This window comes from Pipra filicauda, unplaced genomic scaffold (genome assembly GCF_003945595.2).
Source record: "Pipra filicauda isolate LSUMZ 115617 unplaced genomic scaffold, ASM394559v2 scaffold208_size1342795_pilon, whole genome shotgun sequence".
In the NCBI taxonomy this organism is placed as follows: Eukaryota; Metazoa; Chordata; class Aves; order Passeriformes; family Pipridae; genus Pipra; species Pipra filicauda.
The window spans coordinates 37964-59878 of NW_024104319.1; the positions used below are offsets into that span (position 1 = coordinate 37964).

General features: G+C 40.6%; 2 protein-coding genes across 4 annotated transcripts; one reads left to right on the forward strand and one right to left on the reverse strand.

The window, feature by feature from the left end:
- Positions 1–1144: 1144 nt before the first annotated feature.
- On the forward strand, positions 1145–6601 carry LOC113983397 (survival of motor neuron protein-like). Of its 2 annotated transcripts, none has more exons than XM_039380946.1 (9): positions 1145–1252; positions 1330–1401; positions 1490–1615; positions 1903–2103; positions 2502–2654; positions 3682–3753; positions 4254–4364; positions 5287–5371; positions 6007–6601. In XM_039380946.1, exons 1-8 carry the CDS (start codon positions 1214–1216, stop codon positions 5341–5343), a joined length of 831 nt encoding a protein of 276 aa, XP_039236880.1. In that variant the 5' UTR covers positions 1145–1213; the 3' UTR covers positions 5344–5371; positions 6007–6601. The 2 variants fall into 2 exon arrangements, with proteins under 2 accessions (XP_039236880.1, XP_027568264.1); XM_027712463.2 differs by having other exon boundaries at positions 1146–1252; positions 6003–6601.
- On the reverse strand, positions 6515–21833 carry LOC113983394 (general transcription factor IIH subunit 2). Of its 2 annotated transcripts, none has more exons than XM_039380945.1 (15): positions 21486–21833; positions 21320–21397; positions 20381–20417; positions 19659–19745; positions 18774–18824; positions 18260–18314; positions 17271–17376; positions 16254–16344; positions 16009–16096; positions 15343–15450; positions 14084–14147; positions 13099–13202; positions 11158–11260; positions 10828–10867; positions 6515–7415 (listed from the first exon to the last, which is right to left on the reverse strand). In XM_039380945.1, exons 1-15 carry the CDS (start codon positions 21539–21541, stop codon positions 7410–7412), a joined length of 1074 nt encoding a protein of 357 aa, XP_039236879.1. In that variant the 5' UTR covers positions 21542–21833; the 3' UTR covers positions 6515–7409. The 2 variants fall into 2 exon arrangements, with proteins under 2 accessions (XP_039236879.1, XP_027568251.1); XM_027712450.2 differs by lacking the exon at positions 6515–7415 and adding an exon at positions 10067–10404 and having other exon boundaries at positions 21486–21831.
- Between the last annotated feature and the right edge of the window lie 82 nt (positions 21834–21915).

Below are 21915 nucleotides of genomic sequence, written 5' to 3' on the forward strand. Positions count from 1 at the left end.
TTAGCTGCTCCTACAGAGTCTCAGATGTCCTGATCCTTAATATAACCTAATCTTGGTGCAATAACTAAATAACAAAACAACAGCTCGAACTGGTGCCTCTGAAGGAAGGACTCTGAACAAGGGAAACCTTGGGCTTTTATACCCGCACAGTCTAAAGGTGGGAAAGTTTGGAGGTCCTCAACTCCTGCTGTGTCTCAGTGTCTGGTCACCTGGCTGGTACCTGTGCAGTTCCTGGCCTATTGCCTGGGGCTTTCACCACCCAGAGCTTAACCTGTAGCTCAACTGCAGCTGCACACTGAGCTACCTGAGCTAAATGTGCTCCTCAGCAATTGTTTTCAATCTCTAAAGAGAGAACTTTGTGGCCTTTGCTTGTGTCAGTTCTATCCTATAGTGCATTTGCTGCTTGTTGACAGGTCCCTGACACAGTTTGAGGAGAGCTGGAAGGAAAACGTAGCTGGTTCTGGCATCATAATACCTACAGCTGGTGAGAAAATAAGCAAGTTCACAGAATTATTAGGGTTGGAAGGGACCTCTGGAGATCATCCAGTCCAACGCCCCTGCCAAGGCAGCATCACCTACAGCAGGTTATACAAGAATGTGTCTAGGTGGGATTTTAGTGTCTCCAGAGAGGGAGACTCCATGACTTCCCTGGGCAGCCTGTTCCAGTGCTCTGCCACCCTTAGTGTAAAGGAGTTCTTCCTCATGTTGAGATGGAACTTCTTGTGGCTTAGTTTATGGCCTTTGCTCCTCATCCTGTCACTGGGCACCACCAAAAAGAGTTTGGCACCATCCTCTTGGCACCTGCCTTTGAGATACTTATATGCACTAATGAGATCCCCTCTCAGTCTTCTCTTCTCTGTTCTGGGCTAAATAAGCCCAGCTCTCACAGTCTCTCCTAAGAGAGATGCTCCAGACCTCTAATCATCTTTCTGGTCCTTTGCTGGACCCTCTCCAACCTCTCCTTGTCTTTCTCGCCCTGAGGAGCCCAGCACTGGATACAGCAGCAATTCCTCTGCTGGCTGCTACTGGGTTCAGACCTGCGGCGGTGCGTGTCCCCGCCCCGGTCCCCGCCCCCGCCCCCGTCCCCTCCCGGCGCAGGAGGCGGTGGCCGATCCCGGCGGGCACCGCACACGGGAAGGGGCCGCGCCCGGCGCGGGACGCGCGGCCGGAACCGGGGCGCACGCGCGGCCGGAACCGGGGCGCACGCGCGGCCATGGCGGACGCGGTGCTGTTCCGGCGCGGCACCGGGCAGGTGGGGAGCGCGGCGGGAGCGGGGGCGGGAGCGGGGCCGGGACACCGCGCTAACCCTCCGTTCTGTGCCCTCCGCAGAGCGACGACTCGGACATCTGGGACGACACGGCCCTCATCAAGGCCTACGACAAGGCGGTGGCCTCCTTCAAGGTAAGGGGGTCGGCGCGGCCGTGGCCGCACGCTGGGGCTGAGGCCGGTGGATTGGCGTTTATTGTTTTCCCCCTTTCTTTTACCGAAGAATGCCTTAAAGAATGGGGAGTGCTCGGAGCCTTCCGACAAGCAGGAGAAGTGCATGGCGATAAAGAGAAAAAACCATAAAAAGAACAGAAATAGAAAGAAGAGCAACACAGCGCCTTTGAAACAGGTCAGCTCGCCTGTACATGCCAGTCGTGCTTGTACTGCATGTTGTACTTCTCTACGGTACTCAGAAGCAGCTTCTTCACCTTGGGAGTAACATTTTGGGGTGGGGGTGATAATTTATAAACCTTACTTATATGTTACATTGAGCAATTCCACTAAATACAAAAAAACCCGCACTGTAGGTGGGTGTCATCTTTCTCCTGGCTGGGACAAAAAGTAATTTAGGAAAAGGCACCTTTTCTCTGATTGTCGGCGTAGGTATGGACACGCTTCTCTTGCTTCTGTTTGCAGTGGAAAGTTGGTGACAGTTGCATTGCTGTTTGGTCTGAGGATGGTAGATGCTACCTGGCAACTATTGCCTCCATCAACCAGAAGAGAGGCACGTGTGTTGTTACTTACACGGGATATGGAAATCAGGAGGAGCAGAACCTGTCTGATATACTTCCTTCAGCCAGCGATGAAACAGTAAATGGGACAGGGAATTCTGGGGAGGTGAGGAACGCCTTTTGATTCTTTTGTAAAGGAAAGAGAAAACGGGACAATCAGCTTCTCTTAGTGTTTCCGGTGGCACTGCTGGTGTTCAGAGAGAATCGATACACGATTCTGTTGTAAACAGACACAAGCTGATGGAAGGAATGAAAGTGTCCCTTTAGTTCTTGAACTCAGTATGGAAGAAAGGGAGGGGACAACAAGAAATTCACCAGTGAAAAATAACATAGCTAAAATGGTGAGGAGATAAAGTTGTGAGATTATAAAATCATTCCTGAGTAGGACTGGGAGGGCTAGAGAGAGGGAAGGATGTGAATGGGACTTCCAAGCCTTTTCACACTAAAACTGTTATCTGTGAACTCCTCTTTAGTGCATTTCCTAAAAATGTCTTGATCTTCTAGAATGAAAATGAGACTCCATATTCAACAGATGAGAGTGAAAAATCTTCCCAGTCACCTCGAAACAAAAACAACTGCACAAAAGCAAGATTCTCCCCTCAAAACCTGCGATTTCCTACACCACCACCACCACCACCAGTCCCAGGCCTGGGAAGAGTAAGCTCAACCTTATCTGAAATAATTCACATACCGCTGTTAACCCTGGTATTGTAGTGAATACTGGGAGTATAGCATTATATTTATCATTTTGTAGAATTCAGTTGACAGCATTTTGGAAGGGATGTACAGATATGCATGTTAGAATCTGTTGGTTTGCCATTTTGTGATAATCTGGCTACAGCATAGCCCTTTCACAGAGTTGCAGTCTAGTGAGGAAAGCCTTCTGCTGCCTAGGTAACACTTGCTTCACTGTTGCCATGTAACTTAGAAGAGGGAAGTTTTTTCCCTGGACTGTGCCAGTGCTGTTAATGATAGTGCTGTTGATGTTTTAATAATTCACTTTTTCTAGCCAATTGGTATGTTTCACAACATGGGACTTTGAAGGCGTCAAAACTGATGTCCACATGTCACAGAACCTTTAAGCTGTAGCTTCTCTACTGAATTATGAGGGATGGGATATTGATACACCCTTAAATTCTCCTGTGGTGTAGGAGCCTTAAGTAATAGTGTAGTTGAACTCAGCATTATGTTTTCTAAATATTACTGTTTGGGCAAAATTTCTTTATAAGGTTTTATTTTATCTTTTTTCCTTCATATCAATAGATTTGTATCTAAGATCTTTTTAAGACGTTCACCAGTGTAATGGAATTTAGTCAGCTTGTGCCCCCAGCCACACAGGAGCAGAGAAATTATCTGTTTGCCTGTGTGCATATTAGATATGTTTCTTTCTGTGAGAGTGCAACGACTGACTTCCATTTAGGAAAAACTTTTTAAAAATGCCTGTATTAACTAGAGCCCTGTTTCAGCCCTGTTTACCTCAGTGACACGTGTAATGCAAGCTGTACTTTTCCAGTCATGGAATGTGCCACAGAAATAACTACTGGGTGTATTTTCATTAAGTTGCTGGGGTGTGTTGCCTTAAATTTAAGGCATGTGAATTGCTTCACACAATTCTCCTAAGTAAAATCCTAATACTCCAATTTCCTTTTTAATTTGTACTGCTCCATTTTTTTTTTCCATGTAGCCTGGATCAAAATGCAAGACACCACCATCATTTTTATCTTGCTGGCCACCACCTTTCCCAGCAGGACCACCGGTAAGTGATGAGAGAATGAGGAAGAAAGGTGCTGGTGATCTCAGGTTTTCTCACTGAATGTGCTCACTGCCTGTGTTTTTAGAACACATTTGTTAGAGTCTGTATTTTCACGTGTGAGCACATTCAGTTACAAATATTGCAATAATCTAACGCACAAGGTCTGATTTGCACTCATTTTTGTGGCAGTGAAGCTGTTGGTAAGAATATCAAGGGGAAAATTATTTGAAGAAACTATACCTTAAATCAACAGGATTTCCCTGAAGCAGATAATATTTCCCCCTAATAACAATTTGTGTACAAGCTACAGGAATCCTGTTTCTCCTAGGCTATGGAAATTACATATGTTCAGAAAGCATCATCTTATTTGACTCCTTTTCAGAGAACATATCAAGGATATGTTCCTATTTTCCAGTTTTATGTTTTAACCTTTTAGAATTGGTCACTCTCTAACCTGGGATACACCCTATTGAAACGAAGACATTTCCTTTGTGATTTCTTAGTTGATTCCTCCTCCACCACCTATGAGGCCAGACTCTCCTGAGGATGACGAAGCATTGGGGAGCATGTTGATAGCCTGGTACATGAGTGGTTATCACACTGGATATTACCTGGTACGTGCCACTCTGGTTTTGAAGTGTCGTCATAATTTTGTGTTCCTGTTGCTGCTGCTGTTTGCAGCAAAAGGTTAGATAGGGAGGGGTGTTTTTTAGATCTCTTATACTAATCTACAATTGCTACATTTAAGGATGTTTTGTATTGTATAAGTATTGTTGTCACTGAGTAGGAGTCACATATATATATATATATATATATATATATATATATATATATATATTCAATGTTGTCGTAGTACTTTGTTCCACTGGAGGGGTTGGTTCCATGAGGTACTTTTATAACCACTGCCATATAGCCATTCTGAAACAACCAGTTCTGGTTTTGTAGCCAGGTGGAGTTAATATGTTTATTATTCAGTAGTCTTCTATGTATTTTCTTTGAGTGGTAGTATCACATTTAAGATCAGATTTGGCATTTCTGCAGAGACTTTTTGTAAGTATTTGTTTCATCTGGTTGTGGAGGCCCAGCAGAAGCTGTCAGCGTAGTTGTGAAAATCTGTGACTTGTATTATTGATTCATATTTTCCTCTGTACACTTACGAAGAAAGAAAATGATGTCAAGAGTTGCACTGAGGAAGCTGGAAAGGGAGGGTTTGATGCCACAGGATATCTTCAAAAGACTAGTTTGGGAATTTCTTGTTTCAGATTATATGTAATTGTGGATTGCTTTAATCTACTTACAATTGAACAAGAAATACATATTTGAAATTATTCTGTAGAGCAGTTGATTATAAAGAACATTGTAGTTTGGCTTCTCTCTTTTTTTTAAACTGCCTGTTCTGCTTTCCACGGAGAGTTAAAAGCTATTCGTGATTTGTGAAGGACCGAAAAAGATTGTTCGGAAATATTTTTGTTCTGCAACTAAGGTTTTTATTTCCATGTTAGCAAAACCAAGATTTTCCTAAATTGTATCCTGTAGGGTTTAAAACAAAGTCGAATGGAAGCAGCACTGGAGAGACAGACGCATGCGAAATGACCGAATGTCATCGTTGTTCTGAAGGATTGTAAGTATCACAACTTTGCGGTAAATGAAAATCCACTTGTTTTGAATTCTCTTCAAAATCCCATGAGCTTTGGGACCTCCATCTGCTCTTACAGCTCTCTACAAAGACTGCTTCTGCCAGTGTTAATCCCTTCTTTGCTTAGCAGATGTGGAATAGTATTTTCTCAGCTAAAATGAAGGAAAGTATTTATTGCTCTGATGATAGTTTTAACTACAGTATCTCTCTCTTCATCAGGATTAACAGTACATCTTATTTGAATTATGAATAGTTAGTAGTGGGCTGTTTTGGAAACAAAGGGTTGTAAGTGAAATGCAGTTTTTTCATCTGTGTTTCCTTACATAGCCAGTAGATGTGTAGCTAAACTGTTTCCAGGACAAGATCAACATTTGAGTTTGATATTATTGAGCAGTTCTCTTCTCGTTACTTCAGTGCCCATGCTTTTATTTGAAATACTTTCTGCAGAATTCTGCTGTGTATTGTTCACTTCCTTATAAAACAAAACTATATTCTCTTCAGGACTTGTTTTCTGATTTTCCTTGACAACATGTAATTTCTGTGTAGTTGAGTAATTCTTCTTTGTGTGTTTAAAGGAAAAAGCTATTCTATACTAATTTTTGCTTCTTTTTTTAAGCCAGGTACAAATCTTTCCCACTGAGAGGTGTATGTCACTGTATCACCAACTGATGGTTGATGGTGAAGAACAGAATTCTATCAAGACAATTAGTCATGTTTTCTTAACACTGAGCTGCCCCTGTTAATGAGTAAAGAAATACCTTCAGTAACTTCATTTACTAGTAAGTAAATGTACATTGAAATGAGCCATTTCTTTAAGCCCTCCAGTCAAATGTATTTAGCAAGGACTGCAGCAACAAAGTATTTTTACTTCCCTTGAGACAATTTCAAGTTTTCTTACCACATGATAGATTTAACCTTTTTGATCCCACGTGATAGATTTCATTTACCTCTCATCCTAACACCTCTTGTATTCCTCAGACGTTTTGTCTGAATGACAGCACCAGAACCATTGATTATGGAATATTCTTTTACAAAAGAGAGAGCTGTGGCAGGAATGTGTTACAGTGCCCACTGTAACAGACTGGAAAACTGTACTGTCGTATTAACAGAGACATCTTATGGGTCTGATTAGAATCATGAATATGACAGCTTTATTCAGAAAGACTAATTTCTTGTTTCAAGTGCTTGTTAATAAAGTTCTACTTTTCAAACTTTGTGGTTTGCTTTGAGGTGGTTTTATTTTTAGCTTCTGTAGACTTTTATTGGTTGGATGAATGGCTGGAATATATCAGGAAGTCTTGCTGTGTTGCCTTTTCCTGAGTACCATTACTAAAAATAAATTAGAAAAAGCAGACTCTCTGAAACGTAATGCTAATTATGGACATCACTTACCATGTAGGGCTGAATTCTGGTCTACAATTCTACTCTTGCAGAGCAGAGGCTGTAGGCACAAAACTAGGCAGTAATTTAGTTAAAGCCAGTGATTTGCTTTTCAGGGAAATACAGGCCTCAACTTTACTGCGTTCACTTCCTCCTCCTTCTGTGGTCAAGTGTCAGAGAGAATCAGTTTTCCCACAAATTAAGAAAAAAGAGAAAAACTTAACCATAACTTAGCTAAGCTACTTTGAAGGTGTTTTCTTCATTGTCTAGCTGAAGTAAATTAAGATTGATTGCAGTGATGCAAAGCTTCGAAATCATCTGTTCAGCAACTGTTCATTGCTGAAGAGGCACAACTGCCCTCTCCCTTCCATGGAGTGCAGTCCTTTAATAGGGTGCTCCAGCATGGGTCCTCCACAAGGTCACAAGTTCTGCCAGCAAACCTGCTCCAGAAAGGACTCTTCTCTCCATAGGGCCATAGATCCTGCCAGGAGCTTGCTACAGGTGCAGGCTCTCCATGGGGTCACAGCCTCCTTCGATCATCCACCTGCTCCTCTTGTCAACTCCTTTTCACTCATATTTTAATATATTATTAGCACTTCCAGTCTTGGATATTAGTTATGATCATTATTACAGATGGCAACTGTTATTCCTGCAAGGAAAGTATAAAGTGGAAGGAAAGTGAAGGCACTCACCTTTCTGAAGTCCCCTGCACTCCAAACGGCAGCACACTCCAGTCTTGAACTTACTGCCGCAGTTGTGTCCTCAGTCCCACCACGGAATATTTTGGTCTTTTGTCTCTTCCTCAATGCTTTGTGTCCAAAACCTTTTACGCAACATCTTCAAGAACTACCAAGAATTTCTAACAGGCCTGCTAATAACCTCACTGACTAACTTATCTTGTGGCAGATCCAGTAAATAGGGATATAATGAGAATTAAGAAGGTTGGAGCTTCCCAGAAGCAAAGAAGACCTGACAGCCAGTGAATGCCAAAAAAGAGAACTGGTGATGGGAAAATTCCCTCCATGCTGTTTTAAATACACAGTACACAGCTGAAATTCTTCATGCATCAGGGAAATACTGCCCCAGTAGCGATTTTTCAGGAGCTGGTTTGAACTGCTCTTCCAACGAGAATGGTAGAAAAGTACAAACCAAATTATTGCTGTGACCACAAGCAGGTAATGGAGTATAGGCCCACAACTTCATACACAGCTTTTGCTTTCAGAAATAGAAACTGTGTAGGAGTATGTTATTTTGGTATCTAGTAAGAGAAAAAGCTAGAATGGATTTGAAGTGTTCAGACAAAACCTTTTTTTCCATTAGGAACTGCTGAATGCAAAGATGAAAATATTACCAGAAAAAAATGTCTCAAGACACTGTCACCAGCATCAGAACATCTAAGAGCCAGCTGCTCAGGGCATTAGTTTGGCTTGGAATGGCCTCCTAGACCCCACTAAACCCCAGGGCTATGTCCTTTTTCTGCTAGTTTTTAAGGACACTCTTACAGTAATAGGCATAGCACGAAGGCTTCATAGGGATTGTCTGACTAAGCACAAAATGAAATGCAAGTGAACAATCACTTTTCTGCCAACCCAAGAGAATGACTGCCTTCTATCCAGCCTGCAGGCGTAAATGGTAGAAAAAGCACAGAAAGAGCTATGTTCACAATTGAGAATTTTCATATTTAACAGACTTTAAAACTGCCTGTGAGAACTGAAATGTAGTGTGCATTGTTTGTATGTGGTGAGCATGAAAAACAGGGAACTAACTTAAGATAGAGGTTCGATTTTTTTTGCTTGTTTGCAGTTTTAAGACTCAGTGATTATACTGCCATTTCTAACCTGACGACAAAGCTCACCCTTTAAAAAAATCAAGTCATATTTCATATACATCCAGAGTAACTCAGTCACTGATGTGTTTACAATCATAAGATGACAAGAAAACCAGGTATGACCTACTGCTTCAGACACTGCACCTGTAACCTCTTCCTGAGGTGTAGCACATGACAAGAGTTTTGCGTTAGTCTCAATTCTATTCTTTTGATGTTCAGATAAGACCACACGCTTCCCCTTCTCCACCCACCTTACTGTCTGTTGCTCTGGGGGTTTAGCCCAGGAGAGAAGAAAACGTGTAGTTCTGTCAATTCACTGAAGCCTCAGAACCAAATAGCATCTCTCTTCAATACTGAGCCCATCTGTCCTAGTTAGGACAGCTGGGACCAGTTCATCACTGGATGGGTGTAACCCAAAACTGTGTATTCTATAGCCTTCCATGCCATTTCCCAGAAACTGTTATCAATGAACCATTTACACTATCTGTCCATAGAGCCTCTATAGAAGCCATGTTATTGAGAACACAGCTGCGATGGGCAGGGCACCTCTCCAGGATGAAGGACCACCACCTCCCTAAGATCCTGCTCTATGGTGAACTTGCCACTGGCTGCCGCAAGAGAGGAGACCCGAAGAAAAGATACAAGGACTCCCTGAAACAACATCTCGGCCTTGGCCATATTGATCACCATAACTGGTCTACTCTGGCCTCCAATCAGGAGATCTGGAGACACACCATCTATAACGCAGCTGATGCCTTTGAGAACACACGCAGGATCACCCTTGAGGAGAAAAGACAACGCAGAAAGAATCGTGCCCTGCAGAATATACCACCTAAGGAGCCTTTCTGCTGTGCCTTTTGCAATCGGATATGTCTGTAACGTATTGGCCTCATAAGTCACCAACGTGCCCGTAACAAATGTGGTTAGAGCCTTCCCAAATCTTCGTTCGCGAAGCCCAGCCATGATGATGATGACCATAGAGCCTGACTCCTCAGGCTATAAACTAGGTGTTAAGAGGCCTTCGAGATAGGAGTTGTTCTTGTCCTCACACCCATTGAGGAACCCCCCGCCCTGAGGGAGGTACTGGACATTCCTGCCTGAACTGCAGGATATATAATCTTGGAGTCTTGGGACCTTTTTAACCACTCGTGGGATCCAGAGGAAGACTGCAGGCCACCACTCTCAACCAGACTGAGACCACCACCCTATACTGGACTGCAACCACCACTTTTCAACCAGACTGCAACCATCACTCTCGACCGGACTGCAATCACCACTCTTGACCAGACTGCAACAGCACTCTCACCAACAGGTTTTCCCCTCTCCTTTTCCTTTGGACTCAGGGGGCCCAAGGAACACCACTCTGTTCATGCCCCAGGGTGCTGGGTTATATATTTGGGTTTTGTGGGTTAAAACCAATTGTTTGTCTGTATAATTGTACTTATTGTATTATTTTATTAAATTGTTATTCTGATTTATAATCTCTCTTTTGAGTTGAGTTCATTTCCCCTGCTGGTTTACCTTTAAACCAGCACATCATCCCTCTTTAACCATCTTGTTGTTCTGAGATGTGTCAGTTAAAATAATGCCTGAATAAACAAAACTGTCTGAATAAAAAAAATAAAATGTCTGAACAAAAAAAATTCATGCAAGAGTGACATAAATAAAACAATTTCTCAAAGACATGGTGTCATATAGATATGGGAGCAGGATGCTCGTGAATACAGCCAGGACAGCAGTGCAGAGAATCATGGACAAACAGGTCGCATTCCACACAAAATGCATTCTGACACACTTTACATATGTAAACCTGTGTGGAAAGGATAGAAAAACAAGTCAAATTTAAAAAAATTATCACCATCATAGCACTGCAGTAGGGCAACAGTTGTGTCATGAAGACAGTGTAAACAGACTGTGTTGCTAACATCACTGAAACTCTGAAACACTGAACTTAAAGTTTCTAACAGCAAGTATATCCACAGGGCTGAGCTCAGGTCATTGTAGATGCTTCCACATGGCTAAGAGTGGAAGCTTCTTTATGCAGCTTCCTAGGAAATCCCTTCCCACACTTTTATAGACTTTGCAGTCTAAAAAACGTGGCTCTTTATCACAGAACACCAGTTAACCATGACATAAACATCCACAAATATTTTCGTGGTCTTAAGATGACTAAAGGATCACCTCTGCTTCTCAAACCCTCAATGCAAATTCCAATTCAGCTCAACATACTCACATTTTGATCTTTCATTTCTCCCTGACAGCCTTGACAATACCTGAAAGCAAAACTGTGTTATTTTAACTGAAAAAAGAGTCAATCAGTGTTTAAAAAATATCTTATACATAGCAACAATTCATGGTAATTATTTCAGCTATTCAACTGAACTCATAGATATAACTGTTGATGGGAACTACAAATATTTCTTAATGCCAGAGGTGCCCAAAACTACACAAACATTCAGTGTCTCCATCAGCAAAGTAGCTGCTGCCAGCTATTCTTACTTTGGTGACAAAAAAATTACAGAATCCACAAGTAAACTCATTATCATAAATATAATTTGCATACCGTTCCCCCTTGTATTCTTCCAGTGGAACTTCCTGAAAAGCATCCAAAGGAAACAAGTGATGGTATGACCGAGCCAGGTGAGGTGCAGACACTAGTGTAAGACCTGCAAATAAAGAGACATCAAAATTATTACAAGAGAGAACTTACTGAAAATCTTTTCTGTATAAAATACAGTCAAAAGGAAAAAAAAAATATTTTAAACTACTCAGTGGTTCAAAGCTTTCAGGAATTTAAAAAATTAAAATTATTTGTTCCGTTAGCTTCTAAAAGCCAAAGCTGTGATCCTTTCCAGATTTAAATCCAAACATAAAGAACAAGCAAATTACTCAAATTTCTACTGAAAAGGTTTAACTCTGTCTTTAGAAGTACATTTACAATGCATAGTGGTCAAGTTAGGAAGCTCCTCTTTGGCAATGATGGCTCTGCTGTATCACATCACTAAAATGCTCTACTCCAGCCTCCTGTAATACTGCCAAAAGCACACCATAGTCCTGTTTCAGCTAACACAGGTCTGTTGGTTTTAACAGTTAATTTTCTTCACATTAACAACCAAATGGCTGTGTTTTGGATTTGTTCTGGGAATAGGATTGTTTTCCTTACTGCTGAGCAGTGCTTGCACAGAGCCAAGGCCCTTTCTGCTTCTCACCCTACCAGTGAGTAGGACTGGGGGTGCACAAGGAGTTGGGAGGGGAAACAGCCAGGATGCCAGTCAATCCCCCAACAGAAGAAAGGGATATCCCACATTACATGGCATCATGCTCAGCCTATAAAGCTGGATGAAGGTGGAAAGGGGAGAACATTCAGAGAGATGCTATTTATCTTCTCCCCTCACTGTTACCCATGATGGAGCTCTGCTTTCCTGGAGATTCTGCCAATGGGAAGTGGTGAATTAATTACTTATTTTGCTTGGCTTGCATGTACAGCTTTTCCTGTATATATTACACTGTCTTATCTCAACCCATGATTTTCTCACTTTTAATCTTCCAGTTGCCTCCCCCATCCCACCAGGGATTGAGTGGCTGTGTGGGGCTGAGTTGCCAGCTGGGGTCAGACCACGAGAACAGGTTAGCTGGGGCTTGGGCTGGCACAAACATCTCCACCACTCATTCACATGCAGTGTAAGCATCTGAGCTCTTGTTCTGCCTGATCCCTGCAGCTGTGGAGAATCCACTGCTGATACAGGATTTCTCTTTTACACTATTCCCTTGCTGGAACCCAACATGCTTGTATGAAAAACGTGAAATTAAAATAGGATAAAGTGACCCAAAACTGTAATTATTCATCCTCTTGCCAAATACACACATCTTGGTAATACCTATCACGTTTTAGTCATACGCCAGTAGAAGCTAACAGGACAGCACCACTCACGGTATTAATACTATAAAACATGCTAATCCTCCCTCCCACCCTCACTAAGGGCAAGAGGGGGAGGAATCATTGGTTGCACAGTCCATTAACATTTGCAACACCGAAGGGCTTCCATTTACAACTCTACAGCCTGTCATGTGTCGCTGTGCAGCCTGGCCTTGGGGTCTACTTGGAAATCTTCCATTCACATACTCCTGGAGGTGGGAGGTCTTCTGCCTTTTTACTCCAAAGCATTCTATCTCCACAGCCTTGCACTGAGGAGCCTGGAACATTGGTGTGTCTGTTAAATCTGGATTCTTGAGAAATTACCATTCACATATGGATCACCCTTCTTCCCTGCTTTGCTTTAGGGTTTTTAGTTTATAACATTACACCAGGGGATATGATACAGGTTTCCTGTTGCAGGTATATCCTGAAACATCCCTCGTACGAAGTTGGCATCCCAGGTCACAGGAATGCAGGACCCTAAAAGCAGAGCTGCTTTTAATTCCTAAGTATAATCGAATTTTTCTACCCCTTAACTCTCTTACCACTAACTCCTACTTCATCCACTCGCCTCTTCTTGCTACTTACCACAGATTTTGCATTCCACAGGAAGCTCACAGTATTTGGCTCTGCACTGGGGACAAAAATACCCACCCAGTGTGAGACTGGGCTCACTGTTGTTTTCCAATTGCCTACAGTAGAAAGAAACAATTCAGTACCTAAGAGGTAACACCATACTACTACATTAACTACAAATATTACACAGTTTTCACAACAAATAATTTTAAAAGTTTCAGTAGATTGCACGCAACAGTTCCATGTGTGTCAGAAAGCATCTGACACGAGGAGGTATCAGTAACCACATTTTTCCACAAGAACAGAACAAAGACCAAATTTTCTCACATAAAGGCGCCAATGCACCTTTAAAAAGTAAAGTTATGAGTGACAACTGCATTCCTATTCCTACTTTGGCACAAAAATATTCTGTATAGACAGTAAGCTGCATGGTAGTGTACTTATTCTTTCAAAGAGCAGACACTGTTTCCTTCTGAGAATTCAGGCTCCCATATCAGCCCTGAAAACTATGATTCTTTTCATTAAGAAGAGCTCAGATACAGTAATCAAATAAGGCCTATATTTTAAGCTTCCCTTTAAAGTTACATTAGGAAATACATAAAAAAGTACTTTATTCAGATAATACCCTTCATCCTAATAATAATCTTTTATAATGATAATAGTACCTAAATGAAGAACTGCACATAAAATTGGCAGTAATTACTTTAGCACCTTGTAGCACCCTTTTGCCCTAATTATCGTATAACACAACTAAGCACCATTTACCATCTTCCAAAAATTTAAATGCAAAGTTTAAAAAGCATATTTAACAGAGGTAACTATGGTCGCATACAGGATGTGCAAATGAAAATAAAATATCTGCTGAGAAGTCACAAGCCATTGCTTGCTATTTTTTCATGTTATTTTGCAATATTTTCACTGTAAAGATTTTCTAAATATATGACTAACTGATACTGAATTCTTATCAGCTCACTGAATTCTAATTAACTCTACTTACACCATGCTAAAGGAAGGCTTTGCATCCTGATCAGACAGGGAAGCAATAGTATGCTGAGGAAAACCTGAAGAGAAAAATAGCCCATATTAACAATTTTACACATGCAAGTAATGTGTCAGTCTCACACTTTAGTGGAGAAGTTCAAAGACTATTCTAAATATTAAGGCCTATCTCCTTCTTGTTTGTTATTACAGTAGAAATAATACACTCTTACTAGGTATCAAATTCTCCCTAAAGGTCTCTACCTACATTCACATATCCCTCAGCATACTTTCCCCAACTGAAAAAATGTCTTTTCGTAGACTTTGTATTAACTGAAGCTCCTGGAACCCCATTTCTGAAGAACAGTGAAAAAGAAAACTATATGCAATGGTAGGAAAGCAGAATAAGCACCACACGAATGTTCACTTAAACAATGGTTTCTAATTAAGGGGAAGATATTTTTATATATGCAGACACCAAGCCTATATTCACCTTCCAAGTGCAGTGTACAACAGATGACACTACAGCATTTTATGGAGACTGTAACAGACACCTTTCTTTCTACCACTTATTTTTTACAGCTCATGACAAATGGACAGTTGGCTCTCCCAACTGCTCCTCAGGCTTTACCTATAACAAGTAAACCTCTTCAGTATTTATATCTACACATAAAAATACATACATGTCTCTCTGTGAAAGGGGTGGATGAAAGTGAGAACTCAATGCTCTACTTTGTGGCATTATAGTTCCTATTTTGGTTTAACTCCAAGCTTAAATTTATTGAGAAACACATCAGGAGAAGAAAAGGCACCTAATCTACTTGCTGAAAGAACACCACAACAGTGCTCCTAACAAATATGTACTACATGGCTAAACATATGGCTCTCACAATCAATTAATAGTTATGACAGTTGCCTTCTGCAGGGAAAAAATAGGGAGAAACAAAATAATTTTTCATCCTTCATTTCTAAGTAGTACATTTATAACAATCACTCTACAAGCAATATCATTCCACCTTATTATTCCCAACTTCTGTTGAATAATTTCTCTTTTTTAATTGTTAGTTTTATTTAAAGCTGACTACTTTGCAGGAACAACATCAAGAAAACTTGTATTTCTTTAGCAAAATACAAGTCAAAATAAAAAAAAAAAAAACACAATTCTGCAATGTCTTTATTAAGCTTATTACTATTTGTAAGGCTTTAACACAGAAGATGCAAAGAAGTAAAAAGACAGAGCAGATCTTGTGCCCGGAGTTTAACAAAACTGTACCATACCCATTCGAATAAGGGAACACTCAGAACTCGAACTGGCAGGTGGAGGACTAACATGATGCATCAGCAGTTCCTTAAAATGACTTTCATCTAAAATCACGTGGTATGTTCCTGTCGCAAAGAAATAAATGCCTTACTTGCAGGTTATGAACAGCTGAGAATACAAACGTACACTCCAAATGACAGAAAACAAATTAAGTAGAAAAAGTAATTTATCCAAACCTGTTCCTAAAAACTAGCCCTGCTAATGCTACTGAAACTGACAAGTTGTGAATTTGGTAACACCAGAATGTTAAATCAGACATGAAGGCCCATAGCTTTTTTCCCCAACATTACACTGTAGTAATGATATTGTAAAAGTTACCACTGCAGCAATTAATATTAACACGTTACATTGCTTAAGTTCCACATCACATAGCTTAATACGTGGAACACTAGTTTTGAAAATATATCTATTTCTTCTCTTTAGAGCTGCAGCTACCAGCTCATAATAATTTCACTTACTACTGTGTATTTCATAGATTTGGGAAACCCTTGAATTTTCTGCCAGCACAATGGAAAATATTCATCCTTAAATATCAAAATGCATTAATGAATTTATAAAACAGTTACTTAATTTTGATTTTAAACCTGTGTTAGTAATATAACTACTGAACTTCAGATACATACCACCAGTTTCTCGGGCAAGTACTGTACAGACTCGAACTTCAGCACTTAGGCCGATGACAGATACTCTGATCTTAACTGCTTTTAAACACTTGAAATAGAAAAAGAAAGCATACTCAAATTCATGTGCAGAACAAAAACTAGTAAAAAGTCTTAAATGAAAATTAATTGGTGATGACACTGCAATTGTCTGGTTTTACTCTAATAGCTTGGATGTTCAATGCAGTAGTCAAACTACAATTCTGTACCTTAATTAAATCATAGATGTTGGCTGGATCACATGTCGTCAGGCTGCTGAAGACTACCAAAATCTCTCTGCTTGTATGTCCTGGCATGTGCCTAAGGAAAGTACATAGTTAATTTACTGCTGCACACTAAGCTACTTGGATGATAATGTCTACAAGGACTTCAATGCACTGAAGTCATAAGATGATACAATATGAAGTCCTCTACAAATTCTAATATGATCCTTCTCTGAGCACCAGAATTTCACCTTCCATAAGCCAAACCTTTCCAGTACTTGACTGTGTAGTTGTTATCTAACTGTTTGCTCTAATGAATCCCTTATCCACACTCTCACAGGGAAAATTTACCTTCAAACTAGCAACACTACAGCAAGTCTTCTGACTTCTTAAAATAAAAATTTATAGGTGTAAATTCATTACTCTTAACTACTTTTGGTTCTTAGTTGCAAACTCTCTTCCAGTTAGTCATTCAAATAGTTTTTTATGACACTGACTACTAACTTTGTTCTGTAAGTGTTTCTAGCCATAATCTTTCGTTCCGTCTTCCAAACTGGGATGCATCTCAACACCTCACACAGCAAAAAATTGTTTTAAATCTATCCTACCTGAAAATTTATCTTTCTAAAGAATGCCAAAACTCCCACAAGATTACTGTGACTCAATGCTGCTTCTTTGCCTGTTCTCTCATCATTAACCCCTAACTCTGTCCTTTCCCATACCTCAGCCCTCCAGTAAAAAAAAATTGTCTTTCATCACAATATCTACATACAATCATCTACTTGGTTTTAAAATACTGTTGCATTTTATAAGCAGCACATCTCTAAATACAAGCATCTCGTGTTAAAAAATCAATTTCTGCACGACCAGCATATTTAACTTCTTATTTGTGTTGTAAGAGAACATAATTAAAAACTCAAGTCAGCATGATGCAAGATGCTCCTCCGAAAAAAATTCTGTCTCTGCCTCTCAAAAAATTCACAATCACTAAGGAAATAAAAAAACCTCCAGGTAAATACTAACTTTAAAGTCTGCATGGCCAAATTTAGGGAATTATATAGAGAAGGCTCTCCACTGCAGTTCATATCCACTGCTTTCTTCAGAGCAGTTACGTGCTTTTTTGAGTTTCCTGCAAGTGAAAAAAAATCCCAAGCAATTCAATTGATATAACAAGTTAAAAGAATTGAAATATTTAAAGTACATATGCAATGAAGTGTACCTTTACAACAAGTTTTCAACTGTGACAATAAACTGTCTATTTTTCGTTCGAAACTGATGTGCCAATCAGAATGCAGAAAACAATAAACCAATATATTAACAGAAAGACATTTACTCTACAGGCACCCAGTTGTTAGAAACTTTAGGAAGTCAACAAAATAAAATCACTGCTGTGTATCATTAAGTGGTCAACATAAGCGCAAAGTGTCTCACAAAGTGTTTCAGCAAAAAAAGAGTTTAGTTTCTTCTGTTATCCTCAAAGAACTGTTCAAAGATTGATTCATCCTCGATTTCCTCAATGAAGTCTGCTTTATCTCTGAAGCCACAGAGATTGCTCTAACAGCAGGCAGGAACCAAAGAAACCTTGCTTTTAACATCTGATCAGATCTCACCATACACACAGGTATGGTCATAACATACAAAATTAACAAACCGGGTAGAAAATTAACTATAGGGGAAACAAATCATGTTTTAGCTGCAATCTGGACAAGACAATGGCAAAAAGCACACAGTGCCACATCTAGATCAAAACAGATCAAAATAAAGACTATGGTTTCAGACGATTTGCAATAATTAATCTTTTAAAAATATGTTAACACCGCTTCCAGCAGCATATCAGGTAGAACTTGTAAAATCAATGAAATAGACAAAAACACCTCCAATTAAAAAAAAAAAACCACAAAAACAACCAAAAAAACACCAAACAACCAAAACAACAAAAAAACCAACCAAACAAAAACCAAACAAATAAACAAACAAACAAAACCCCACAAAACCCAAAACTAACTCCCTACCTGAGAGTTCTGTCATTTTTTCAGCTCTTTTACTCTTGGTTACAATTAAGCCAATCTGGAAAAGGAAAAAAAAATAGTCAAAAATTTTCTTACCAAGTTTTAAAAGAGGATGATTTATATTTTTGCTATATTTTGCCTAATACTTCTTTATGGATCAGAATTACTTAACCATACAAGTCTATACAAGTGTTCTTGTAACTGTAACAACAGCAGCCCAATGCGATGCATCAGTTAATACAAACTGCATATTTCCAGTACTTTTGCACAAAAAGAAATCTTTGAAAAATCCAAGTGCATGAAAAAAATATAATCAGGTCTTCTATGTCAGAATTGACGCTAGGAATAAGAGAACAGACAGGTTCTTATATTCATTAGTTCAGGCAGAAACAAGAGTTTCACTAGACAGGATGGGAAGGTACACATAAACAGAGAACAGTTTACTAGATACTGTTAAAACTAAAACTACCTTCTAAAATAGCTTTCTATTACTTGTTTCTTGCATGGTTGTACATACCTGACTAATGGGATTTTGGTCAAAGTACTCTTCAACAAAATATTCCAGTAACTACAAAGAAAAGTTAAGACTGTTAAGAACTAATTACAGTTTTTTTCCCCATGCATTAAATAGGTGATACTTGCAAAACATCTAGTATCATTAATGGAAAAAAAAAAGCTGAGGAAAACAAAACAAGAGAATGAGACATTCTTTTCTATTCTTCTTTCACCCCAGCCCTTCTCCTTCATCCCATGTTACCAATGCAATGCAAATTTCAGAAACTTGTCCCCTTTTTACTTTATTCACGTCGTATGTTCAAGTTCCAGATTCCCAGTGGTTCAAATGCAGGTTTCCAACACACCACAGAGCATCAATCTGTACAAAATCACCAAAACCCAGGATTTCACGCTTCAGTGTTATTAGGGAAGACCATATAGTACAATATGTACAGTTCAAGTCCCCCATGCCTGAAACACCAATCCAATTCAAGTCCTGACTAACACTCTTTCAAATCATAATTCATAAAAAAAACCCCAACTATAAGAAAAAAAACACAAACAATTCTAGATGTGCAATGAAAACATGTCTGTTTTTCTTTCATCCCCTTATTATGGGCAACAATTAATTTCCACATACTTTTCATAAAGCGTCTTTCCCTAATATATCCTTATAAAGTGCTTTTACTGTACAGAAGTAAATGTGCATGGCAAAATAGTGTCACATTATTCAAAAAACAGGAAAATAACAGACTAGCAAGAGAATCAAGGGAGAAAAAAGCAGGGATGATAGGAAAGATGAGGCTATGCACAGACAGGAGACTGCAATTCTTTTAAATGCAAAATGTAACTGGGTTTATAAAGGAACAGTGGCTTAGTAAGGGAACATTTTTGAGTCCAGAAATACCTTCAAAGTGCAAGTAAGTCTGTTCGGTTTTAAGTCTTGGTCCTCCATTGTTCTTGATCCATCAACAACCACATAAAGGTGACGCATCTGCATTTCCACCATAAGTGAAAATCACTCACAGAATACATACTGAACTGAATTCCTTATTCCATTTACTTTAAAAAGCCATTAATTCCTCCCTCAAACTGGGAAAATTCAGAATATTGAGCCATGCAATCAACATCAACTGAAAAAGTAACACATTTGTCTACTTTTCCTTCAAAATGAAAAAAAAAAACACCCAAACCCCCTCTCTTGGAGAATGCACACTGCTCTTTTCCTCTCACAATAAGCTGCAACACATGCACAGCTGGAACCTTCATGTTTTCATCTGAAGAACTTAGTGCTGGACTAAAGCAAGGTTGTTATTTACAAGCCGTTTCAGTTACACCCGTTTTTCACGTGAAGGGAAATGGACAGTGCGAGTACAGGTGCTCCCACTGCAAAACACACCCCCTGTGCCAAACCTCTGAACTCCACCTCCGAATGCTCATGCTGCACATTCACCCTGCCAGTGAACAAAGAATGCTTAAAAAAAAAAAAACAAAACTGGTGGGAAACACAAGGTTTGGTCTCAAGCACGTTAGGTCTGTGTCTTTCACACTGTCTTTCAGCGCAGGAACACCAGCTCTAGTCAAGTAGCTTTGGACCGAGGACAGAAGAGAGCGAAGACATCAAGATACCATTCCAAGTCGAACTTGTCCATGGTGTTCATAGAGTCTAACAAAACACAGAAGAATTTAAGTAAGAGGCAAGTGAAGAAATGGCTCCTAAACCAAAAGCCCAAACCTAAACTGGACTTCTGCCAAATGTGCAGCAGTAACAAACTGCAGACACTTATTTACACTGAAAAATCCCACAACTCAGCCACAGACCTGTCCTCTCTCTCAGAAAACAAATAAAAACTATTTGTTACAACCAGGTTTAACGAAGCTTTAAAATTTTATCCAAATTTGAATGTTTTAACATAACTTGAAATAAAGCAGAAGTTAGATTTTTTTCTGGCAATTTTTCTGAAATTTGAAATGGAAATCTGGTCCCATGATACCAAACGCCAGCTTCTGTTGTGATAGGACAAAGGGCAATGTTTTTAACTAAACCAGAGTGGGTTTAGATTAGATATAAAGATGTTTTTATGATGGGGGTGGTGAGGCACTGGCACAGGTTGCCCACAGAAGCTGAGAAGTTGTAGACACCTCATGTCTGGAAGTTTTTAAGACCAGGTTGGATGGGGCTCTGAGTAGCCTGGTCTAGTGGGAGGTGTTGCCCATAGCAGCCAGGCTGGTACTGGATGAACTTTTTAAGGTCCTTTCCAACCCAAACCATTCCATGATTCTATGATTTGTGTATTAAAAAAAGTGCTGGAGGATTTCTCTAAGCTGTGCAGATTGCAACTGCAGTGCTCTGCACCGCGGTCCATCAGATCAAGACCTCCAGCTTGCATACACCTGGGGTATCCAGCCTGCACACACAGTGCTTAGATTAAAGTTAAAAGTTCATTTTACAATTTCTCACAGCACAATAAGCAGTAGGCAGGAAGCATGAAGGGGTAAGGACACAAAAGCCCACTTTCAGTATGATCAAGCCAGGGCTGTCTGCAGGCTTGTGGTCACAAAAAGTACCTTTTCCTCTTTGCCTTGAAGAGGATATCATCGATGGTTGCTTTCAACGACCCGGATTCGTCTTCTTTAAGAATTTCCCTACGCAAAGCAGAGTGTTAGCGAGCGGAAGGGAGGTTTTTCTCTCCCTTGAGGTGAGGGTGAGGGAGGGGAACGGGGACGAACACACCATGTTCTTTCGTAGCCTCCTTCCCAGCGCTTGGTCCGCTCGGGTTCGTCATCCATCTCCGCGGCGGGCTGAGGCGGCTTGGGGGGCCTGACGGGAGACGAAGGGGGCTCGGGGTAATGCGGGGAGCCGAGGTGGGCTCAGGGGGCCGAGGGGAGCCGAGCGGAGGGCTGGGGGCAGACGAGGGGTGCTGAAGGCACTCCGGAGGCCGAGGGGAGCCGGGGCCGCCGTCAGGCCCCGCCGTCCCGGACACGCCCGCCCTCCTTCGCCTCGGTGCGCCGCCAAACCCTCCCGGCCGCCGCCCGGGCCGCCGAGCGAGCGTTCCGGGGGCGCTCCGCTGTGTTTTCCGCACCACCTCCAGAGAACTCCCCTTAAGTCGTGGGGAGGATGAGGGCGTAGGGAAAACGCCTCACGGAGGCATCGCTCGTGCGGG

Bases quoted from the DNA above. Each gene is read 5' to 3' on its own strand.
- LOC113983397 (XM_039380946.1), top strand. From the start codon at position 1,214: ATGGCGGACGCGGTGCTGTTCCGGCGCGGCACCGGGCAG. The intron at 1,616-1,902 runs GTCAGCTCGCCT...TTCTGTTTGCAG, and splicing joins ACACAGCGCCTTTGAAACAG to TGGAAAGTTGGTGACAGTTG. The intron at 4,365-5,286 runs GTACGTGCCACT...TGTATCCTGTAG, and splicing joins ATCACACTGGATATTACCTG to GGTTTAAAACAAAGTCGAAT.
- LOC113983394 (XM_027712450.2), bottom strand. From the start codon at position 21,541: ATGGATGACGAACCCGAGCGGACCAAGCGCTGGGAAGGAGGCTACGAA. The intron at 20,418-21,319 runs GTACTTTTTGTG...GTGTTTTGTTAG, and splicing joins TTCAAGGCAAAGAGGAAAAG to ACTCTATGAACACCATGGAC. The intron at 17,377-18,259 runs GTAGGGAGTTAG...TTTCACTTGCAG, and splicing joins AAAAATGACAGAACTCTCAG to GAAACTCAAAAAAGCACGTA.